We start from the raw sequence: 21,361 nt of genomic DNA on the forward strand, positions 1-21,361 counted from the left end.
CCCGGGCCTCGTCCTCGCGGCTCATGTCCTGATCGGACTCGGAAATGAAAAGAGAAAAGGGACGTGTCTCGTCAGTACGGATATGCCCGGGCCTTGTCCTCGCGGCTCATGTCCAGCCCGCGCTCCACCTGCTCTGCGTGCTTCTTGTCCAGGTACTCAAGCAACACGTCGCCGTACCGCTCCTTGCCCTTGTACCTACTGACATCATCGCCCCAGCTGCGCACGGCACTCGCTAGGCGGCCGGGCACATACTCCTCCTGCGCAATCTCGGTCACAGGATGGAAGTAGGTGCGGATAGTAAACACCACGGCGCCGGTGCGCGGCAGGCGGCGCAGCGTCTGGCGCTCGGAGCGGAAGAAGTGGTGGGCGATCGCGCGGTTCTTCTCGGCCGTGGACCAACTGACGTGCGCAGAATCCTCGTCGCCGATGCTCCAGCTCCACGCCAGGTCGTCGTCGACCTGCAGGAAGTAGTTGTTGCGCGCGACCATCTCATCGGGGCGCACGCGGCGGAAGAAGTTGGTCATGCCGCGCTCGAGCTTCTCGCGGAACTGCGGCACGTCGCCCGACGTGTGGATCTCGGGCAGCGCCATGCCGAACTTGTCGCCCAGCCGCCAGAACCCCGGCAGCAAGATGGCGCCCGCCAGCAGGTAGTACTGCCCGTCGGCGCGCTCGATCATGAGTGCCAGGTCGTCCTGCACCAGCCGCGCGCACATCTGCATGGGGTCCTCGGGGAGTGGGCGGGCGGACATGTCGAACTTCTCGCCCGACCAGAGATTTTCGAGCGGGGCGTCGGGGCCGGCCCGGCGGTAGAGCGACGGGTACCGCGCGGGGAGGTAGGCGGCGAGGTCCTCGAGCAGCTCGACGGCGGCGGGGTAGGCTTCGGGGGTGGTGCGGCAGCACTGGGGGCCGCGCTCGAGGATGCGGCGGGCCTTGTCGGCGTGGTAGCGCGGGTAGTGGTTGTCGAGCTCGATCCATTCGGCGTGCCGCGCCGTGCGCAGGCCCATGGTGACGTGGTATTTGGGCCCGTAGCGGAACGGCCGGTACGGCAGCGGCTTGGTCGTCTCGATAGACCAGTCTGGATACGGCTCGGGCGTGGGCATCTTGAAGTCGGACGGAGTCCACTTGCCCCACTCACGCTGCTCCTGCTGCTGCCTGCTTTGCTTGCCGGGGAGTGTTGCTGCTGCCGTCTGGAGGGCCAGTGCTGGCCACCGCAGGCGTATTAGAAGTGGCGAAATGGCCAACGCTATGATGCCGACGATTGCGAGAGCGTAGTGGTGCGCGACATATCCCAGGATATTGAGGGCCGCCATGGCGAATCTTTATGTCGACGCAGAGCGGAACTGGCTGTCATCGAGGCGTCTCTGAGATGACCGACGACCAGAGTTTACGCTTAGGTGGCCGGGGCTGTCCACGTTTTTGATGGAGGATTTTGGTGAGTTTACGGTTGTCTTATCGCAAATTGATAGGTAGTTGTGGAGTTGAGACTTGTTTCCCCTCATCGCTGTGCCTGTGTGTGCCGAGACAGTTGGTGCTTATCGGGACTTTGTTGCCGGATTGGGGAAAGCGGGTGTTGCCTTGTCCAAAAGCCCCAAAGTTCACTTTTAAAAACTGCGATGCCTTATCAGAGGCAATTACGTTGTCAACAATAAGAGAGGGACGGCGAGCTTCGTTGTACTTAGATCTTGAAATTGCACTTCGAGAGAAGGAAAAGATCGACAAAGCTGACAGCAGACATCAACTTGACGCTAAACTCTCAACCATAATAACTCCTTGGAGAACCAAAGTTTTATTCACAACAACATCAACAGAAACAGCACCGACAAACACCTCAGCATGCCATCTTGTGTACCGCCTGCACTAGCCTTCAGCCCTGCTCCTTGCGTGGCATATCGATAAAGTTTGAATTGTCAACGATGGCCTCAGACAGAATGCGAACGAGTGCAGCCTCTTCCTCCAGTGACTACGTTGGTTCTCTCCTTTTTGTTATGGGGTCGTCAACAACGAGACCTCTCCATTGACAGTCTTTGTGCTCCGTCAGGTGCTGCAAAACAAAACAGACTAATAAAAGAGAAACAAGCCTGTTGGAATGACAAGGTCATCCGTGCTAGTCACTATAGTAACCTGTTGCACGCGACCGAAGTTGACAGCGCATTGAATTGTCTGCCTAAATCCGGTCTAGGGATACATGAATGAAGGCCTTCTTATACTTTAAGAAAAGGATGAACGAAAACACCGTTTAGCCGTACAGGGGGTATTCGAAATTCAGCCATACAGGGCTATATTCGAAGTTCAGCCATACAGGGTTTATTTTGAATTTCACCGTACAGGGCTTTCAGAGCTCGCCGACTGTGGCTTGAAATGTGGCTCAGGGTGGCTCAAATCCAGGCGACATAACCGCTACGGAAGGGTGGGGTGGTGGTGTTGATCGTATTCTTCTATGTCTATCTAGAGGATCACGAACTACTGGGACTGAAAGCCCACCACAGGATTATCCTCAGGGCTAGGGTTTACCCCACACCTGGAATCGCGCTTCATAGCTGGTGGTCTTCGGCCTGTAGTTTTTAGAGAGGACAACCTATTCTATACCGTTCTTTCAGGACACGAACGCTCAATCAGGGTGCCTCACGGTCACGTGTTGCATCTCGTGTTGAGCGGGTGTGACCCGTGCGCTGACCTGATACCCCATGCACTCTCATGCTTGATTAAGCCGCATAACCCTGATTGGGCCGCGTAACCCTGATTGATCAGTGATTCCTGCAAAACCCAAAGTAATATAAGAACTGTTGGAATAGCGATACTGGTGACCGCACACTAGCAGGGAGGAAGCAGAGATCGCGCGAGTACGCACGTGCAAGTAGGCACGTGCGGCGCGCGGACCTCTCACACACACACACAAAAACCCCGGTCGCACGCAGAACCTACCTTAGTTCCGCAGAGAGAGGGATGGAGGAGACACAAGATTACCCCCGGTAGATCTACCAACCCTTCGACCTGTAGGATCCCTACGTAGTTTGAGTACCACGAACAAGAACAAACGGAAAACAAGAATAGGGAAAAGCAATTGAGAAGAGAGATACAGGAAGGAGATGCAATAAATAAACACAATAAATAAATAACTAAAAAAAAGAGTATAAAAGGAAAACAAGAACAAGAACAAAGAAGACGGAGAAAAAAACTCTACTATGCCACCCGTTGTCTTTTTCTTTGCCCGGTACGCAGTGGCTTCGGCGTTGTTGCCCAGTTTCGCACCGAGGGCGAAGCGTAAACTCGATCACGCAACGGTCCTATTGGGCTACCTAGGGCGGCCACCCCAATGGAATTGGCCTTGTTCACCAAAACAACAATGTCCCGCATCTCTGCCTCTCCGCCATAGCCAACACCATTACCCAAACTTTTCCGTTTCCCGTTCCTGTTCTCTTTGCAGGGCCGCGCTCCGGAGAGCCCAGATGGCCAACTGGCCGTGGTCCAGGCCAACAGTCCAATCCTAGTGCACAGCCAGCCGTTGCCCATAGTATTGATTACGGCTGGGCGACGGCTGGCTGTGCACAAAAAGATGTTACCCTACACTTGGCGACCTACCCTGCACTTAGCGGCCTACCCTGCACTTGGCGACCTACCCTGCACTTGGCGACCTACCCTGCACTTGGCGACCTACTCTGCACTTGACACCGGCGCTGCTGCGCTGCGGCATGAATTCGGTCAACATGGTAGTGCTCTTTTCTTGTTTTTTTTTGTTTTTTCCTTTCGTTCATCTCTCTCCACCCCTTTTCCGAAATTTATGGCTCGCTAGCCTGCTTCGTCCACCTGCCCAACATCGGCGGCGCCACGTACGGCGCGCTGGATGATGTGGTGGCTAGGATGTGGTGCGCAGCCGCTGGTTCCGCCGCGGCTGGACGCTGCCCGAGCTAGCGTTCATGTTTTGTAGTGCCTTTTCATTGACAGAGAACAGCTGAGAGATTTGTCTAGTGCAGCTTAATAATATCCTTTCTGGAAGGGCCGCGGCTGCGTTTGGCTCTCTTGTTCCAGCCACAATAGAGTAGTCGTCGCTGTTGCCTGCTGCAGTTGCGGGGGGTCAGCGATATAAATTCTGTTCCCAAGAGTGACAGGCAACGTGTTGGGTTTTGTCCTCTGGGCAGCTGTAGCCCGACACAGCTGCCATGTATTAACGATGCCTCCGGCCGTGGCGGCTATCTTGCTCTCTCTTAGCCGTAGTGGTCAATCTCAAACGCTTTCCTGGATGCTCCAGCCCGAGAGGTTCCGTCCGTTGTATGCGTGGTCGTGGATGAAGGCCTTTTCAGGGGCGGTACCATCTGTGCTTGCTAAGTCGATGGTGCGGGTGACTTGAGTGACTTCGAACATGTCCAGTAAAACCAATCTGTTTATTGACACCCAGTGTCTAAGATTGGAGCGAAAGGCTAGATGTGCCCCTTGGACGTTGATGCAAAGACCGACTTTGCCTGCTAGGTTGACTGTCTTCTGCTTCGTGGCGCCCGGCCTGTGTACGTGGACGGCTTCCAAATGAGGTAGCATGCTGAGAGGAGAACGGGGATGTCGAGTCGAGCCCGACCAAGGAGAACAAGGGGGACTAGTCAACCATTTGAGATGAAGGGTGAAGAGGGGTGGAATTACCAACCGAGTAGATGTGCTGCAACCTTGCAACCGTTCTCCCTCTGTCATGTCGCTCCGCATGAGGCGTGAAGACAAGCGAATCTCGCCAAGGACCGGAAACCCTCCCTTGGGCTCTGGGAAATGCTGACAAATGGCGAGACAGTAAACGAGCAGCCCCGTAAAAGGAGACGAGAAGTTGTTACCTTATCTTGAGGGTGTCGAGCGAACTAGATAGCTGCGAGAGAGCTATCGCCCGACGTGTGTACCACCACAACCTAAACCCTGAGCTCCGCTTTGCTTTGCTGACTCTGGTTTGCTGGCAGGCAAGAGAATTGCTGTCAAAGGTCATTTCTCTTCGTGTTTCTGGACGCCCAAGGATATTTGGCAAGACAGGGATGGTCAAAGAAGAATGGCCAAGGGCAGGGCTTTCTCGTTCGGGAGCTCAGATCAGCGAGAGAAACTGACAGAGCCGGTGCCGATCGAGTAGAATAATTGCGTCGGGATCTTCAAGTTCAGCATCTGTGTCATGCTGAACGTAGAAAGCAAGCGGCCATATTGTTCCACTGCAGTTGTGCCCTCTGTTGTCATGGAGGGCCGAGAAACTTCTGGGCATACACCGTCTGCCGTAGATGTAGCTGTGATTCCACCGTGTATTCCAAGACTTCTAGTGTTCTCTAACGCCTCCGAGCGCTGCAGTTGTCCGCGGGAGCGGCGGTAGATGTCGAGGGTGCTGTAGAGGCTGTTCAGGGTTTCTGTAGGCATGTCGATAAGCTCTTCTGGATTGCAAGGGGGCTGTTGTGTTCAGAATTCTCGCGAGTTGCAGCTTGTGTTGGATTTTACATTCAGACCGAAAAAAATATGAAGTGTTGTGTTCTATTTCTCCTCTCCTCCCCTCAGGCTATGCCAGAGGTGCAGGTTTTATACATATGAGTGGTGGCGAGCTGTGTGGCAATTTTGGCTCACATCAGCTGAATAATCTAGTATTTATCATCCACTAGAAGATTCCATATGGTGAATTCAACAGCTTGATAGAGGCAGACTGGGAAATGGAAGTTTGCAGGGGGGTATCGGAGGAGACGCTTTGCCTGTCGGGAACGAAAAGGGGGAATGGGGCTCCCTTGTGTCAAAGTATTTCCTGCTATGCCTGCCCGTGTGAGGAAGCTAATAGGAACATTGTCTTCTGTTTGGCTAGAGAAACCTAATAACGAATGTCAGTAGAGTTAGGGAAGGGGGATTTCTGCTATAGTCTCTTACCATAGAGGAGGCAAACAGAAAAGCTCAAAGACAGCGAGCGACAAAGCCATCACCATCATTCACCCAACGCTTGGTTCCAACTAGCGAGGGCATCAGTGATCTTCCAGAGGAGAACCCCGTCTCGACTTCTGCTGTTCGCCGGGACTTTTTGGCAGCCGCATCGTTTTCCGATTCTCCGGGGCCCAGGCAGGTGCCAGGAAAACGTTTACAGAGGGCAGCAAGGAACCAACGGTCGGAGGATTGGGAAAGGATGCGGCAAGATCAAGAGATGCCTCGCAGATGGTGCTTGGAGGTACTTCTGCTGATCACAGGTAGGGGTAGAGAAGTGTGATCTCGTGGAGGGCGAGCTGTGTTGGCTGTTGATGAAAATACCACCTTCGGTCGGGCAGCTGAAGATCAAGATTGCTGCTCATGGTGCGGGGGGAATTATTTGGGAGATTGGAACTGCGGGTGTGACAGTACCAGAGCAGTGTGCTCGTGGGAAGCGGCAGGACAAAGTGGAGAAAGGGTTTACAATAGCCATTGGCTGCCCACGCCTTTGACCTGCACAGAAGGGGCTGAAGGCGGGATTTCAGCCTAGGAAACCCCTGGCCTCTCGATACTCCGGGTGGGTTACGGTCATGTTAGCGCTAATAAGTTCATTCTTTATCTGGATTTTATGGGCAAGAGACCTTTGGAGCGGGCTGCCCGGGCTTAACTACCTACCCTTGCATCTACCCACCCGTGCATCTACCCACCCGTGCATCTACCCACCCGTGCATCTACCCCAAGCCGGCTAGGTTGCATCATAAACAGCTCACTCACTTTGAGGTACTTAGCAGCGGAAAGAAACATGCAGGGATCGAGCAATAGGCCTTTGCCGGAAACTGCAGCAAAATACCAGCAGAATCGGGCCCGACTTGGTATCTTCCGGGTGCTCACCCTGATCGGGAGTTGGCAGGTGTTTGTCACCTTGACGGTTGTTCCGGTAGTACAACGATCGGTACTAGATTGACATTGGAAGGACCAACACAGCGGTCACTCCTAGAAATCCAAAACTTGCAAGTCAAAAATTGGGTTGCTATTTCTATACCTAAGCCCTCGGTGCATTTGAGGGACCTGCCTCGGTATTAATATATCATGCTGAAGCAGTTTGACCTATGCTAACCACCCTGCACTTAATAGGGATATCCGCCCACCTCACCCTCGAGAGTGCTCACCAAACCACATAATAAACATGTGAAAGCACCTACTCAACCTCCTTAGTTTCCCTCAAGTTCAAGAGCCTTTCTAACGACATAATCAAGGGGCTCCATTTGCATCGGCATGCCGAGTTCGCTCATATCGAGGCCGCTTTCCGTAGCATATTCGCCCTCGGCCACGCCCACTACATGGTTCAGTATTTGGGTCGCCCCGAAATGATCATTCTGCGCTAGATTCACAAGGAAAGGCGTGTATACTAGCGGACCCATTTTGACGGGAGTCCATTGTTCATGCGTGACACGTTCAAGTGACGCCTTGAGCTCGTCCTGGGACACGCAGAAGCTCTGCACGTGCACCACCTTGTTCTTTGTCTTGTCCGGGTTGTCCAGGACACGCAGGACGGCCGCGGCGGCGAGGCAGACGGTAGAGTACGAACAGTAGGTGTAGCCGCCGTCGAAGATGCCGATTCTGCGCAATGCCGGGTCGATGCTGAGCGAGCGGTCCTTGATGCCGCGGTCTAGAAACAGACCAGTCACAATGCTGGTCCACGAAAAAGGCCGGGTGAGGCTGCCGTCTGGGTGCTCGATGATGTTATCGGGCCCCAGGGCCTTGTCCTTGACGTATTTGAGCAGCTTGTACTTCTCTTCGTACAGCTTGAGGGCACGGCGGGCTTGCTGGTTGCGGCAGTCGACTGAGCCAAAGGTGGCCGGGATGTACCGGCTCACCTCGCCGCGGAAGGCAGCCTCGGCCACCCGATGGTGCTTCCATCGGTTTTCCCAGGTGACATCCAAGCAGTTGACGACAGCATGGGACGCCGAAAGAGCGTCCATCGTCATCTCCGAGTCCCAGTCATCTGGCACCCTGTCCACCACTATGTAAGGTTGGGCCACAGGCTCCTCCGACGAGACCGGCCGCAGCACTCTCAGCACATATCCAGGGTCTGAAAACATGTTAGCATTCCTTGTTTCACACGGCACCTGTTGGTTGAACTTACGCGGAATGAGGGCTTCCACCACTGCCTTGCCAAGGGGCGTAGTATCTCCGACCACGGTCACCCATTTGATATGTGCCAGCTGGTTTGCCATCCTGATTCTTCTTGTGTGATTGTGAGGTTAGGCTGTATGTATGATTAGCGCGCGCGGTTCGCTGCCAGGATTTGAGGACGACTACATTCGCTCCTAAATTACATTCGCTCCTATGTCGATATTGTTAGGTGAGACTTGGAGGTCGTGATATTTCCGTTGCATAAGTTTGAAGTTTAGAAGGTAGAGCTCGGGGTTTTATAGCACTGCTCTCTGGCTACGGGACTCTACAATTTTGAAGAAGCGTTCGGAACAATAGGGACGTTGCGCATTTACTTTTTCTATGGACCCCTCTTCCAATGGCCCGGAGAATAATTTGCTGTTGTACTCAAGAGTCACACTGTGGCCATCACTCCGGAAGACAATAGGAGCAAAGCTAAATTTTTTGTACGGGAAAACGTGAAAGGTTCATCACCACACGAACAATCTCACAATCACCACATAACCCCCACATAATAGGCTGATCATTACCATCTCACCATTCAACGCTGACCAGATATCTATTGTGTCCCCGGTTACGCGTAACAAAAAATGGGAACTCAAAATAGTGAAGAAACAGTGAAGACTCCCCTTGGGAGAAAAGCAACAGCCACCAGTCTTCAAAAGTCACGTAACACGCAACCAAAAATGCTTCCTCAGCTGAGTCACCACTTGAGCACAATGGCCAGAAAATCCCAAAAGCAGCAGACGGGTGTGACGCTAGAAATAACGCTTGAGAGCGAAGCCAGTGTATTCTGCGTCAGACATTGTCCTGTACGTCGGTTGCCCTAAACGGTACCAAGCAAATGTAGGATGCAGTTCCCTGAGCCTCAGTTGTGCGTGTGCGGGTCGGGGTCTCTTGACTAGAAGGATCGAAAGGACTACTTTGAAGCGGGCGAGATCGAATGGACAGGGCAATCTGCTGAGGAGAGTGATCCAAATGACCTCTCTGCACAGGCGTGGATGGCTCGGGCGAGGGCCGAGAAATGACTGCAGGCATTGTGTCAGGTTGGTGAAAAGAAATCAGGAAATCAAGGTCAGGGCTCTGCGCAGTCAGAAAGGCGTAAACGCCCCGCATTCGAGAGCACTCGAACGCCAGGCTAGGAAGTATGATGTGGAAAAGGTTGATTGGCGATAGCTTCGAATTCGTTGCGCGCGCATAGGCCTGCCGGTATGCCTGAGGATTGAGGATTGAGGATTGAGGGTTTTGGCCTAGAGTCCGCACTCGCGTTCGATCTATCATTACATTCAGAGTGATACATCTAGTTTTGCAATTATTACATCTCAACTGAACCGCATCTTGGAAGCACGATCAATACAAGTCATTTTGATATTCCCTTTTGGCCCGCGGGACCTACGCACACGACTTCAGTCAGCCATCAACTCTTGAATTATGTCGTTCGTGAGCCAAACGTACTCGCCCGTCCTACAGTCGATAGCTAGACAATCATATTTAATTATTACTGAGCAAATTCAAAAGAAACACCCAGGATACTGCTCCCAGTTCTGATAAATCAGGGTAATAGCAGCAATCGTAGAAAAAAAAAAGGGGGGGGGGGGGGGGGGGGGGGGGTTTTTTAAAAAAAAAAAAAAAAAAAAAAACTACCAAGACTAAGGAGTAGCCCAACTACCTCATGTGTTAGGCTGATCAAGAAGGAAAAGTGGGCGTGGAATACAACAATTAAAGCCCGTGGCCCAGTTTACTTGGGGTACAAACAGGCCCCGTTCTCTTGGCCTCCATCACCACTCCATCTCGCCCGGCTGCCCCCCTTTGCCATGCCAGTTTTGCCAGCCCATGTGGTGCACACTCCCAAGGCCCCCCAAGCTTGCATCCGGCGTCGACTTGACCCCATATCGCAAACATGCCTCCGTATCTTAGGCGCTGGACCGGAAAAAGTAAAGCATGTACTCGCCACCGTCTTCGACGAGCCACTCTTCGGACCAAGGGAAGGTAAAATCAAAGATCAAGCGAGTGCATTTTTTCGAGTACAGCCGCAAGGTGTCGGCCGCCGTGTCTCGGTCACGAAGCTTGACGACAGCGACACAGCTGTAGTAGTAGCCCCGCTTTACATACTGCGGGCTTTTCTCCACAGCGTCCTCGGCGACCTGATATCTTGGCACCTTGAAGCGGGCCAGGTCCTGATACAAACGCAGCTTGCTGGTGTTGGAAAGCCGCATTCGCACAATCCAAGGGCGGCCGGGTATCGTCTTGAGCGTGGCTGCGTCGCGCGTGTAGTTCTCGGCGAAGCGGCTGCTCATCCATGCCGAGAGTGATCCTCCCTCCTTGCCATCCCAGCGCAGGAGCCCTCGATCAGCCCTAGCACCCAGGTATATCTCCAACAGTCTCGATCGATCGACACCTGAATCCCGGAAAAGTGGCAGGGACATTGAGAACCGTGGATCAGCCCAGATCGTGTCCAGCATGTGCTTGCCTTCCATCAGCTGCTCAAACGAGCAGCCCGGCGAGCACCGTCTCTCAACCTCGGCGACGGATCGTTCCGGACGAAGCTACAGCGCCCCTGACAAAACGCCGCTGTTAGCCAGGTTCTCGGCGCTCATGACCTCTTCCGGTCCTCGGGATCCAGCAGAGAAAGCAAGTGCCGAACCACAATGATAGCGCACGCTGCGCCCGACTTGTCACCCGCTCCCACTCCGTCCTTCTCGACGGCCTTTTCTGCCTCCGCATCTGTCTTGCTGGCTTTGGGCCAGAACTCCCAATTTATGCGACGCATCTCGACTTTATCGGCATGTAAGAACGATTTAGGGCCATAGTAGGGCTCCTTCTCGGGCCGGGCAGAAGATCCAGGCTGGTTGGTCATTTTGGCGCTGCTAATACGTAAATGCGTTAGCATAGATCTTCAGAATGAGATATACTTAGCTATGAGAGCTAGAGTGCTTGCTTACCTGATGTCAAGAATTGTGCTGAATGAATGCTCTGGAAATGGAGTTTGTGCCCTGATTTAGAAGTGAAAATTCGAGGGTGAAAAAGAATGGCGAAACGGACCTTAGATACCGACGTATGTGGAGAAAAGGAAAGAACCTGAGAGGGCCGTGCACATATGCGGGCACTAGAAGAGGATGTCTGTTCGGACTGATTATTAAAAACGTTCTTATATAACGGTGTGCCAGTACGCCAGCAAGCGCAAAACAGGTACCTGTTGCCTGGCACTCCGGGCAACAGCTGCCATAAACCCCACCACACTTTCGGACTGTAGGGCGAATTGCACCTAGGACCCCCTAGTAAAACTCGACTTTTTCTACGATGAAGTTGTATATGATAGCAGGCTAACGGGTCGTTACAGCACCACGCGAATCCCTAGTAATTCCTCCTCTACTCAGGTAGGTAATGGGCTCGAAAGGCTAAGCATCTATTAGATGAAGCCTAGGACTCTGTACTCCATACCTGTTGGAATGACGCGCTATTCAGCCACAGAGGGTCATCCACGAAGGCAGCTGTGGTGGCACAGGGCCACAGATTCTATATAAGTGGCCGTAAGCCACTTCCATCCTCTGTCTTCTGGATACACACAGACATCAACGAATCTATCACTTGAACCAGTTTTCAGCGTGCAGTTACGCCCTGCTGCTTCTAGTACCGGTACCTGGTGATTCCAACAGTACCTAATTAACGTGATAATACCCGGGTACTAATAACCCCTAGCTAAATATGAATGGGCTAGCTAATAATCTCTTCTTTTTAATAGCAGAGATAGGGGTTTAGGTAGTAGCTTAGCGGGGACCGCTCCGTATGGAGCCTCGGGCCAAAAATAAAGGGTCAAGTGCTAGTTCGTTTACTCGGCGCCGCCCTTCACCTATGGATCAGTTCAAGCTAAACCCCCTGTAATTAATAGCGCTAAAGACAGTTATCTTCTTATCCCGTGAAAGATTGGCTTATTAACCAGGTAGCTGGCGAGTCCAATCCAACCTCTTTTAGGACCTGGCGTTATCCTTGGCCTAGGGAGGGTGACCCTTTTCCAAAGCCCAGACTCCGTACGATGCGATCACGCTGGTTCAAGTGAAAATTGAGAAGGAAAAAAAAAGTAAAATTACTCCTTAGGAATGCTTATGTACTTTAAAATTCGTAAACCACGCCCGCGCCGCTCGCGCCACGCCCCCCAGCGTTATGTCCCCAGAGATGAGGATGACCGCCACGACTATGGCCGTAATGCCGTGACCGAGCGTCTAGCTCCAACATATAACTTTTGTCACATCATACCATAGTCAAGAGACGCAATGATTAGAGGGAGACTGAAGGCAATTAAAGGGAGAGAGCGAGGGGAGAGATATAATAATGGCAAACTTAGCGACGATAGAGAACGAAAAGGCCATTAAGCCGGCCCAGCCCACCACCATCCGCCGGTATCGCAGCCACCGCTCCCGAGTCAATCGGCGGCCAGCATCCTCTCGTTCCCCCAACCCAGCAAGGCGACCCCCTCCCTAACATCTAATTAGCACATATTCGAGATATCGGATTAAAGCAGGATTATAGTCCGACTTATATAGCAGCGGAGTCGGCCGGGGGCAAGGTGGATGGCCCCGCACGGGCACCGAGACAGGTGGCAGTGGTTGGCGGCTGTGCCGGTGCCGGTGCCATTGCCGGTAGTGGTGGCGCCGGTGCCGGTGTCGGTGGTGGTGGTAGCGGCGAGGAGGAAAGGTGTTTTTGGTACTGGTAGGGCAATGCACTGCAATTTTAGCCCCTCCAAAACTGTAGTGGGGTTTTTTCCAATTAGCTCGGATCCGCCGATAAACGCCTCGGTATCTTTCCGGCTCCCCCTTTCTAAGCGAGGAAAACCCCGTCCTTAAATACGATTTGGTAGTTGATTCTCTCCTCGCAGCCGATCGAGAGCTTCTGCAAGGCTTCTAGGCTCGTATTGACGGCAAATCTTCATTACAGCATTGTCCTCGCTACCGCCAGTCATAGTTTAATAGCTTAAACTCCATTCTGGGGATTATTCTGAAGCCGGTTTGAACGCATTTGCATGTAAATTGCTGATTTTAGCACAACTAGACCTTCAAAAGTTACTGAGTTACGCTTTTCATTTGACTCGATGACCCCCATCCAAAAAAGCAGCTAAAATAGTTGTAAGTGTAAAAATTTGATGCCGAGGATCCTCTCCTTCCTAACAACCTCGGTGTGTGATTTTTGATCGTTTAATCAATCTGCTGCTCTTGCACTAGCCTTAAAAGCTTTAAAATGACTTCTCTAGGCGATCTAGAGCTCATCAAAGCGACGATATTCTCGATTACTGGCCACGAAAATGCCCGCGAAGGTAGGTCAAGGCGGTCGCTCGATTGGTCTTCGAACAAGCTGACACGCTGCTCGTTGCGGCGACTGGTTACGGCAAGAGCGCAGCTCTGTACGCCTGCTCTTGGTACAGCCAAGCAGATATCGCAATGAGGAAGAAGCCTGTTACTGTCAGATGGAATGGCCTAGAAGGTTCTGGAATCTATGGTGCGTAATCTTCGCCACTGGGTTTCGTCATGTAATTGCCACATAAGGAAGTATAAGAGAGAGAGTCTTTTGTGGAAAGACTGGAGGACGAGAATAAGAGCAATTCACTCTGGTGCACACAATCCTAGAAGTGCTGTTGCAGTCTGACAGTTACAAACAAGCCAAGGTGCCACGGCAGGTACCAAGACAAGGAGCTGGGAAGCACGTGCCGACTGGCTGCAGCAACTTGGGACGTGGTCTGTGCGTAGCCCTGACACGTGATCCACAACCCACCTTATTTCCTTGCGCACCGCACAAGCATTGTAATTTTCTTTCCTTTTTCTTTCCTTAGCTTTAGATTCTACGAATACAGCAACCATATTGCAGCCCTGCCTCAATTAGTTGACTGTGCGGTGACACCAGGGTGGTGACATGTAGACCACGCCGGCTGTGTGCACTTGCAGAGTGTCCTATTGGCTGAACTACGGCCCGGAACCGGAATGGAGGAGAGGGAAGAAGGAAGAAGGAGGAAGTTGAGAACAAGCAAGCAGGGGAGGATGTGGTTGTATTTATCAAGACATGGTACTTTAACAGTGACCCGAGCGCGGAATCTGATTGACTAGCCTCGGTGGATCCAGCAGGGAACGCTGAGCAATCAGAATTCGGCAGTCCCGACCACGGCACATGTATTCCATGAGTCCGCTTCCATGGGTCCCTTTCATGCCTCCCTTTCCATAATAACTGCTTTCCATAATAACTCGGCCTTGCCTGCACCCGCCACTCAGCAAGAAAACTCCCAAACAACATGCTCCCAGCCCTTCCGCCGGCGCAGCACCACAGGCCCCCCAGCCATGCCAGGCACCGGCTTGGCCGTCTCGCCGCGCTTGGACTCGGCCATGTCCAGCCGCACCGCGTCAAGCCCGTCGAGCTCGAACCCAAGCGCCAGGGCAGTCATGGTGGCCAGGTTCTCGACAAAGGCGAAGTGGCGGCCGGGACACAGGTGCTTGCCGCCGCCAAAGGGCACGAACGCGGCCTTGCGAAGGCGCAGCGTGTCGTCGGACGCGTCGCCGCCCTGGGCGCGTGACAGAAAACGCCGCGCGTTGAACGCCTCGGCGTCGTCGCCCCACACGGCCCGGTCGCGGTGCACCTGCTTCGCCGGCAGGAACACGTCGGTGCCCGCCTTGAGCAGGTACGAGGGCCCGCCGCCGCCGCCGCCCAAGATCACCGTGTCGCGCAGTACCCGCCGCGACGCTACGCTCTGGCTCGCCAGCCGTATCGCGTCGCGGTACGCGCTGGCCAGCAGTGGCACGCGCGCCTCGAGCCCGACCGCCGGCACCGTGGCGCGCTGCCACTGCCCCTTGCCCGCCGTCTCTTGGCTATCCCTGCCACTCTCTGTAACAATAACAGCCCTCGCAGCCTCGGCGCGCACATCGCGCAGCAAATCCGGGCGCGCAAACACCTCGGCGAGGCACCAGAACAGCGTCGACACGGCGTTGCTGGTAGCAACCAGCGTGATGGCCGTCTCGTTGCGCGCCAGCTCGCCGTCGTCGACGCCGTAGCTGCGCAGCAGCCGCGACCGCTCGCGCACGAACGCGCTCGCGCCGCTGTCGCTGTCGCTGTCGTGCCGCGCCGAAAAGTACCGCTCCAGCGCCGCGGCGATCCGTACCCTTGCTCGGTGGGCTTTGCGCGCTAGCAGGCTTGGGAATATGCCGAGCATCATGACCGGGCTGACGTTGTCGTCGAATTCCCTGTGTGGGCGGCGCTTGTTAGTGTTTGTGCTATCCGCTGGAGAAAGCGGTTTGGGAGGGATTTTTGGGGGGTGGGAGGGGGGATTTTGAGGGGGGTGAAGGGGGGGGGGGCGGGGGGGCGAGACGACAAGACACTGAAGACAGTAACCTACCACTGCGCGCTGATCAAGCTCCCATTCTGGTACGGGTTGTGCTCGCCCCACAGGGCCTTGGAGGTGGTCTGGCTGACGAGAGTCTGCAGCCAGCGGTAGAGGTTGGGCACGGGGATGCCGCCGGCGGCGTTGTCGACGCTATTGAGGGTGTCAGCAAGGGCGCCCAGGGCGGTGCGCGCGAGGCGGCTCATGTTTTCGCCCTGCAGCGTGAGCTTGAAGACGTGCTCCATAGGCGCCATGATGCTGGGGTGCACGCCGTCGCGGCCGAGCAGTGTGTCGACGGTGGTCTGGTGCACGCCGAAGATGAGCGCGACGGCGTCGACCATCAGCGTCTGCGCGTCCATGTCCTTGGCCCGCAGCGCCGCCTGCTGCAGCGCGCCGTCGTAGATGACGTACAGCTTCTGGTGCCCCACCGTCACCGTGGCGATGGGCAGCTTCGTGCGGTCGTATAGCCGCGTGAAGTAGGCCGCGTGGCCCCGGAACAGGCCCCAGAAGTGCCCGACGACGGGGATGCGCGGCTTGATCAGTGGCGGCTCGGCCGGGTCCTGCGGTGGTGAGATGCCGAGCAGTAGCGAAACGAGCAGCACCACGGTGCCACCGACGAGGAACTGGATGGGCGTCGTCTTGCTCTGCAGCCAGATGATGGGGATCAGCGCTTTGAGAGCGGCAATGCCTCGGTCGAGGAGCTGTTCGGCGACACTGAAGAAATCTTCTGCGGATTGGCTGTCTGCCATGTTGGTTGCGTGTGTCTTGGCGGCTAGTTGGTGACTTGCTTGGATGTCTCTCGGCCGTGGACTAGGGCTTGGAGGGTTTGGTCCTGTTGGGTTGAGTGGGAGCAGTTCAGGAAATGAGTTCTGCAGGAATCTGGACCACGGGGTGTCTTTGCAGAGGGACAATGAACCGAGTCTTCTCATGCTTAGTATTGTCGTCCTTAGTATTGTTCTCCATTTTGCCGAGCAATGCCCAAAAGAAGCAGGGGCGAGGAGTACTCAACCCAACAAAGACTTGGCTAGGGGACGAATGGACGAGCAACCCGCGAGACGGGAAAGATGTGGTTTTTGGATGTAAATTGCGAAGCGTGCTGTGACGGATCGTGATGTTGCAACTGCTGGAGCTGGGCGACCCAACATTTAGTCTTCCTAGCCTGTGGTCGCAAATATCGCATTGAATGGGTAATAAGCAAGGGTTAGATTCCCAGCCGTTTAGGACGCGCAGGATCCTTCAATCACTAAAACACCCCTTTTACCAATGCTTCCCCTGCTTAGCTTACTTGTTTCACGTGCGCTTACCTGTTTTACGTGCGACTTATCCCCGGAATCCTCCCGGAGATAGCGGCCAAGGTCGGCGCTCGCTGTTATGCCGCTTTCGGAAAGGTGGGCTTAACACCGAACAACACGAAGCGCACTCATTGGCTGATGACACCGAGATTCTCGGAGGTTAGAGGGGATGGCCGGGGCTTAGGACGGGTGTAGGGCGAAATGACGACAACGCGACCAGTTTCGTGGCAGCATGCAACACGGTGACAAATGGTAGAATGGAATGGCATTTCGATTTCAAATTCTCTTGTCTCCCAATGTATACTTAAAGCCAACATGATCCGACACTCTGCCGCCTCTCATTCCATCAACTCACAGCAACATCACACCTTTTAATGATCAGCTCACAACTCTACCCGCGGCATCCCACCAGACCAGCGCATCTCGGCCACAGAAGCCATCCCGGCCAGCATCACATCCAAACATTCACAATGTCTTCTCCCAAGGTCATCGTCTTCGGCGCCACGGGCACCATCGGCCCCTTCGCAGCCCGGACCGCACAAGAGCAAGGCGCCAAGGTCTACCTCGCCCTGCGCGACACAGAGAAGCCCATCCCCGGGCTCAGCGCCGCCGACGAGGCAGCCGCCGGCTTTGAGCGCGTGTACGCGGACCTGACGAACCCCGAGACGCTGCGGGCGGCCGTGGCGCAGACGGGCGCGACGCGCGCCTTCCTGTACATGGCCTCCGGCACGGCAGACCACCAGCGGGCGGGGTTCGAGGCCCTGCGGGCGGCAGGCATCGACTTTGTCGTCTACCTCAGCAGCTACGCCATCAGCGCGGCGCCGCAGGGCCCCGCCGCGCGCGCCATCCCGCCGAGCCTGCCGCTGGCCTACGCCCACGCGCAGGTCGAAATCGCCATCGAGGACGTGTTTGGGCTCGCCGGCTTCGTCGCCCTGCGCCCCACCTTCTTCGCTCGCAACGTGCTGCCGTGGTTCAAGAAGACGGTGCCCACCGAGGCCGGCGGCGTCCACATCCACCTGCCCTACCCCGAGGCCGTGTGGGACTTCATCGCGCCCGAGGACATTGGCCGCGTCGGTGGGATCGTTCTGGCCCATGGGCCCGCCGCCTACACCGGGCCGTCGGCCATCACGCTGTCCGGGCCGCGGCTGCTCTCGCAGGAGGAGGCCGTGGCGCTTGTTGGAAAGGCGCTCGGCAAGGACATTGCAGTGACGGGGCTGCGCGACCAGGACGCACTTGACTACTTAGTTGCCGGTGGTCGCCCGGCGTTCCTGGCCAAGGGGTTCGTCGAGATGCTTAGCACGCCGTTTAACTATTCCGGGCACCAGGAGGCGGCTGCGAATGTGGAGAAGTACGGCGGCAGGGCATCCACCACGTTTGACCGGTGGGTTGAGGACCACAGGTCGGAGTTCCATCTTTAACTGGGACGAAATGTCAACATTTTAAGCTTGCATAAAGAGAGAAGGGAACATAGAGGAGTTGCAGAGGAGTTGCATCATTCATTCATATAGAAGAAATTAGTGTCATGTCGTCACCTGAAGTACCATTGACCAAGGGCGTACTCCATAATTACCGACTGTCAGACGTCATTGTGTGGCACACGCATAATTAGGACCACGATGATAAAGATGCAAAGTTGTGGTGGCAAAAGCAGCTTTGGAGTTTATATACAACGCTGCACAACGTAAGAATGATAAAAAATATATACGCGAGAAGCATAACCGCCAAAGAGCGATTCTGCCCGAGAAGGCAACAATATCTAGCTCGCCAGATCAGAATGTGCGACCCATCCCGCAAATGAAGTAGATAAACACATGGTAGAAGAAGCACATGGTAGAAGAAGCACATGGTAGAAGAAGAATATCAATGGCACATCGGCCATCGAGTCTGCACGCCGCCGCCAGTCTCCAAGACACTTATTTGCCGCCGCAGCGGACAGGAGTGGGCTTGGAAGACGTCCGGCGGGTACTGCTTGGTCGGACAATGACGGCGGGGGTTCGGCTCGTGGTAGGCGAGACGACGGCCGGAACCGCGGTGGTGCTGGAAGTTGCCGCGCGCGTGACGGTGGAGAGCGTCGTCGGGACGGCAGCCGGGGCGGTGGTGGGGACCACAACGGCCCTGGATGACACAGCGGTGGCGGTCGCTACGGGGGCAGTAGCAGGCGAGCCGCCGACAGCCGCGGCGCCGGAGAAGACCTTGGGGCCGGGGATGGTGTAGCTGGTGAACGCAGCATACAGGTTGAAGGCAATGCCGGGGTCCGAGTAGGTGTAGCCCGTGTTGAAGTTGAAGTTGTCGCTCGGGACGACGGTGCCGGAGCCGGTAACCTCGACCTGGACGCAGCTGGGATAGAACTGAGCACCGCGGGCGGGGTTGACGTTGAACGTGGCGTCGGACTCGTGCAGCGCAATGATCTCCTGGCGGACTAGGTACTGGCCAGGGGCGATGCTGGCGGGAAGGACGAAGCTGTTCTTGCCGGCGTTAGACTTGAGCTTGTCGATGGCCCACAGCTTGGTGGCGCTGTCAAAGCCGTCCTCGGCGATCTTGGTCCAGATGGACTGCGCCCCGTTGGTTGCCGTGAAGGGCGCGATGTAGGTGATGATGGGGCCCTTGTGCGTGCCGTCGATGATGTCGTCGTTTCGGTTGTCGTGGAACCACTCAAACGTCAGGGTGGCGCCGGCGGCCGCCTTGACAAAGGAGCTGACGGCCCTGCCGCCGTTGACGTTGCACACGAGGTCCGGGCTGGCCAGGTCCTTCACCGGGCTGTTGTTGGGGGGCGACCTGATGTAGACGTTCCTGCCGTCTCCTTGGTCTGCCCCGTCGACCTGGACGCTGAACATGGTAGTGTGGGCCGATACCTTGCTGGCGGCAAGCACCAGTGCCAGTGCCACAGTCGAGAGGTGCATGATTGTTGTGGGTTGTGATGGAACTTGACGTAGATGGTCTTTGTGGAGTGGAAACTCGTTCGGGCTGGCCGTAACGAAGGATATAGAGACGAAGAGAAGGACAGAATGGCTACTATGGCAAGGAACGAACGAGGCTGAAGCCCAAGGAGTGAAGAAAAGAGGAGGGAAGCGAAAGAGTGCTACTACCGTCTATCAAGGTGATGTCAAGTGAGCATCGAAGCCGAGAGCTCATTCTTATGCATGTGCAGCCCGTGCCGGATCTGAGCCCAGGGGCCAGCTCCCATGGCACCTTACCTCGCGTGCAATTTTGTTTGGTTATTCGACGCCGCCGTGGAAAATCGGACGAAAAACATGGGGATTCTTTTCGCCAAGCGGAAGCACGCAGATGGTGCCGTCTCGCTACCCCTTGGGAACCGGGGCATGAATCAGACCAACGGGGGTGTAAGGCGCTTGGTGGCTTGCGAAATCCCGTCCAGGGACTGCGGTCGGCGCTGTTTGGGGAAACAATGGACAAATCCATCGGCCGTGGCCGGCGGCCTTGCGGGGTCTGGAATGTGCCAATGTCGGCTCTGGGTTTCACGAGGCGGGAGGGGATTGCGAAGGGGATCGGCGTGCGGGCCCTGGGCGGTTTGCCGAACCCCTGACCAGCAGGCTTCAGGGCTCTTGCCAGTGACCTGGTTCGCTGGGTGGGGTCTGTGGTCCGCCACAGGCCCGCCGCCCCACGCCCCGCACATGTGTAAGCGACGCCAGTGAAACTGCCAAGCTTACTGTCAAATGCAAGGTCTGGACAGGCCGCTGGGCCACGATGCCTCTCCAAGCACCATATCAATGCGAGTGGCACAAAGGAATCAGCATTGAGACGATACTGGGCCTGGCCTGGCCCCAGCTGCAAGCGCTGCCTTGGGCGGTTCCCAGGCATGGTGATTGCGTCTGTACCTCGGTCCCCCAGCTCCGGACTGGGACGTCGTTGACCAGCTTTGTGGCCCATGAGAACTTCGAGACGGATGTGTAGCCTGACGTGCGTCTCAGCAGAGTCAAACATATGGCGTCACCGACTGTGCAGCTAGGCACCACCAGTGAATGACACACCTCGGGGCGTCACCAGTGATTGGCACACCTCGGGACGTGCTTGCTGGCGGCTTACGTGCTTGCTAGCGGCCTTAATTAAGGGCTCCTACTAGACGCACACGGTGTGCGCATTTACGTAAATATAAAATGGCTTTGCGTACGCGTTGATTGATTCGAATAAGGCCTGTCGAAGCAGCCGTCTGGAAAGGTGGCTAGGGCTGCAGTGTTGGCTATGGCTGCAGTGTGGGCGATAGGTTGGCTGTAGTGGAAAAGGGTGCGAAAAAATTGCATTTTCAGGATTACATAAGCAATTTCACACTTACGTAAGCGCACACATTTGTGCGTCTAACTACTGGGAGCCCGGCTTAAGTGCAGCTAAGCTCATCCCATCACCCTCGTCTCCAGGTAAAATGCGGGGTCACAGATGGCGCATGCCTGCACCCCATGCTCGTTTCGGTTGAGAAAAGCTCGGCCACAAGTACCCAAGGTTCGTCTGTTGGTTCAGTTCCTGTCACACTAATACAAGCCAATTTCAATTTGCTGGTACGTGGATCGATTACTGGCAACGGAAAAGCTTTCCTCCATCTTTCGATCGTGTCCTAGACTTTGCGCTAGGAAGGCTTGCGATAAGTCCAACGGGCTCCTAGGTATGGACAAGAATAGCACGATTAGCTTACGGA

The 21,361-nt window shown here is 55.2% G+C and overlaps 6 protein-coding genes across 6 annotated transcripts; 1 reads left to right on the top strand and 5 right to left on the bottom strand.

Moving 5' to 3' along the window:
* Window positions 1–71: 71 nt before the first annotated feature.
* On the bottom strand, window positions 72–1,310 carry B0T26DRAFT_742502 (uncharacterized protein; the record flags this gene model as incomplete). The annotated part of the gene is made up of 2 exons (XM_060444127.1): window positions 72–1,187; window positions 1,257–1,310. The coding sequence occupies 2 exons, from the start codon at window positions 1,308–1,310 to the stop codon at window positions 72–74; spliced, it is 1,170 nt and encodes a 389-aa protein (XP_060295406.1).
* Window positions 1,311–7,103: 5,793 nt separating this feature from the next.
* On the bottom strand, window positions 7,104–8,129 carry B0T26DRAFT_678342 (uncharacterized protein; the record flags this gene model as incomplete). The annotated part of the gene is made up of 2 exons (XM_060440218.1): window positions 7,104–7,984; window positions 8,039–8,129. The coding sequence occupies 2 exons, from the start codon at window positions 8,127–8,129 to the stop codon at window positions 7,104–7,106; spliced, it is 972 nt and encodes a 323-aa protein (XP_060295407.1).
* Window positions 8,130–9,839: 1,710 nt separating this feature from the next.
* B0T26DRAFT_804687 (uncharacterized protein) lies at window positions 9,840–10,924 on the bottom strand (the record flags this gene model as incomplete). Its single annotated transcript, XM_060447132.1, has 2 exons — window positions 9,840–10,613; window positions 10,757–10,924. 2 exons carry the CDS (start codon window positions 10,922–10,924, stop codon window positions 9,981–9,983), a joined length of 801 nt encoding a protein of 266 aa, XP_060295408.1. The 3' UTR covers window positions 9,840–9,980.
* A 3,393-nt stretch (window positions 10,925–14,317) lies between these two features.
* B0T26DRAFT_648401 (cytochrome P450) lies at window positions 14,318–16,170 on the bottom strand (the record flags this gene model as incomplete). Its single annotated transcript, XM_060437999.1, has 2 exons — window positions 14,318–15,284; window positions 15,437–16,170. The coding sequence occupies 2 exons, from the start codon at window positions 16,168–16,170 to the stop codon at window positions 14,318–14,320; spliced, it is 1,701 nt and encodes a 566-aa protein (XP_060295409.1).
* A 559-nt stretch (window positions 16,171–16,729) lies between these two features.
* On the top strand, window positions 16,730–18,311 carry B0T26DRAFT_719498 (uncharacterized protein). The gene has a single exon (XM_060442425.1). The coding sequence runs from the start codon at window positions 17,088–17,090 to the stop codon at window positions 18,129–18,131; it is 1,044 nt and encodes a 347-aa protein (XP_060295410.1). The 5' UTR covers window positions 16,730–17,087; the 3' UTR covers window positions 18,132–18,311.
* A 480-nt stretch (window positions 18,312–18,791) lies between these two features.
* On the bottom strand, window positions 18,792–19,601 carry B0T26DRAFT_600693 (glycosyl hydrolase family 61-domain-containing protein; the record flags this gene model as incomplete). The annotated part of the gene is made up of 1 exon (XM_060435728.1): window positions 18,792–19,601. A coding segment is annotated over one exon (810 nt), but the record flags the coding sequence as incomplete, so codon positions are not given.
* Window positions 19,602–21,361: the final 1,760 nt, after the last annotated feature.

This window comes from Lasiosphaeria miniovina (genome assembly GCF_030549165.1).
Source record: "Lasiosphaeria miniovina strain SMH2392-1A chromosome Unknown B0T26scaffold_5, whole genome shotgun sequence".
NCBI lineage: Eukaryota > Fungi > Ascomycota > Sordariomycetes > Sordariales > Lasiosphaeriaceae > Lasiosphaeria > Lasiosphaeria miniovina.

What these genes read in the sequence shown, in the direction of transcription:
- B0T26DRAFT_719498 (XM_060442425.1), top strand. Translation starts at nt 17,088, where the DNA reads ATGATCAGCTCACAACTCTACCCGCGGCATCCCACCAGACCAGCGCAT.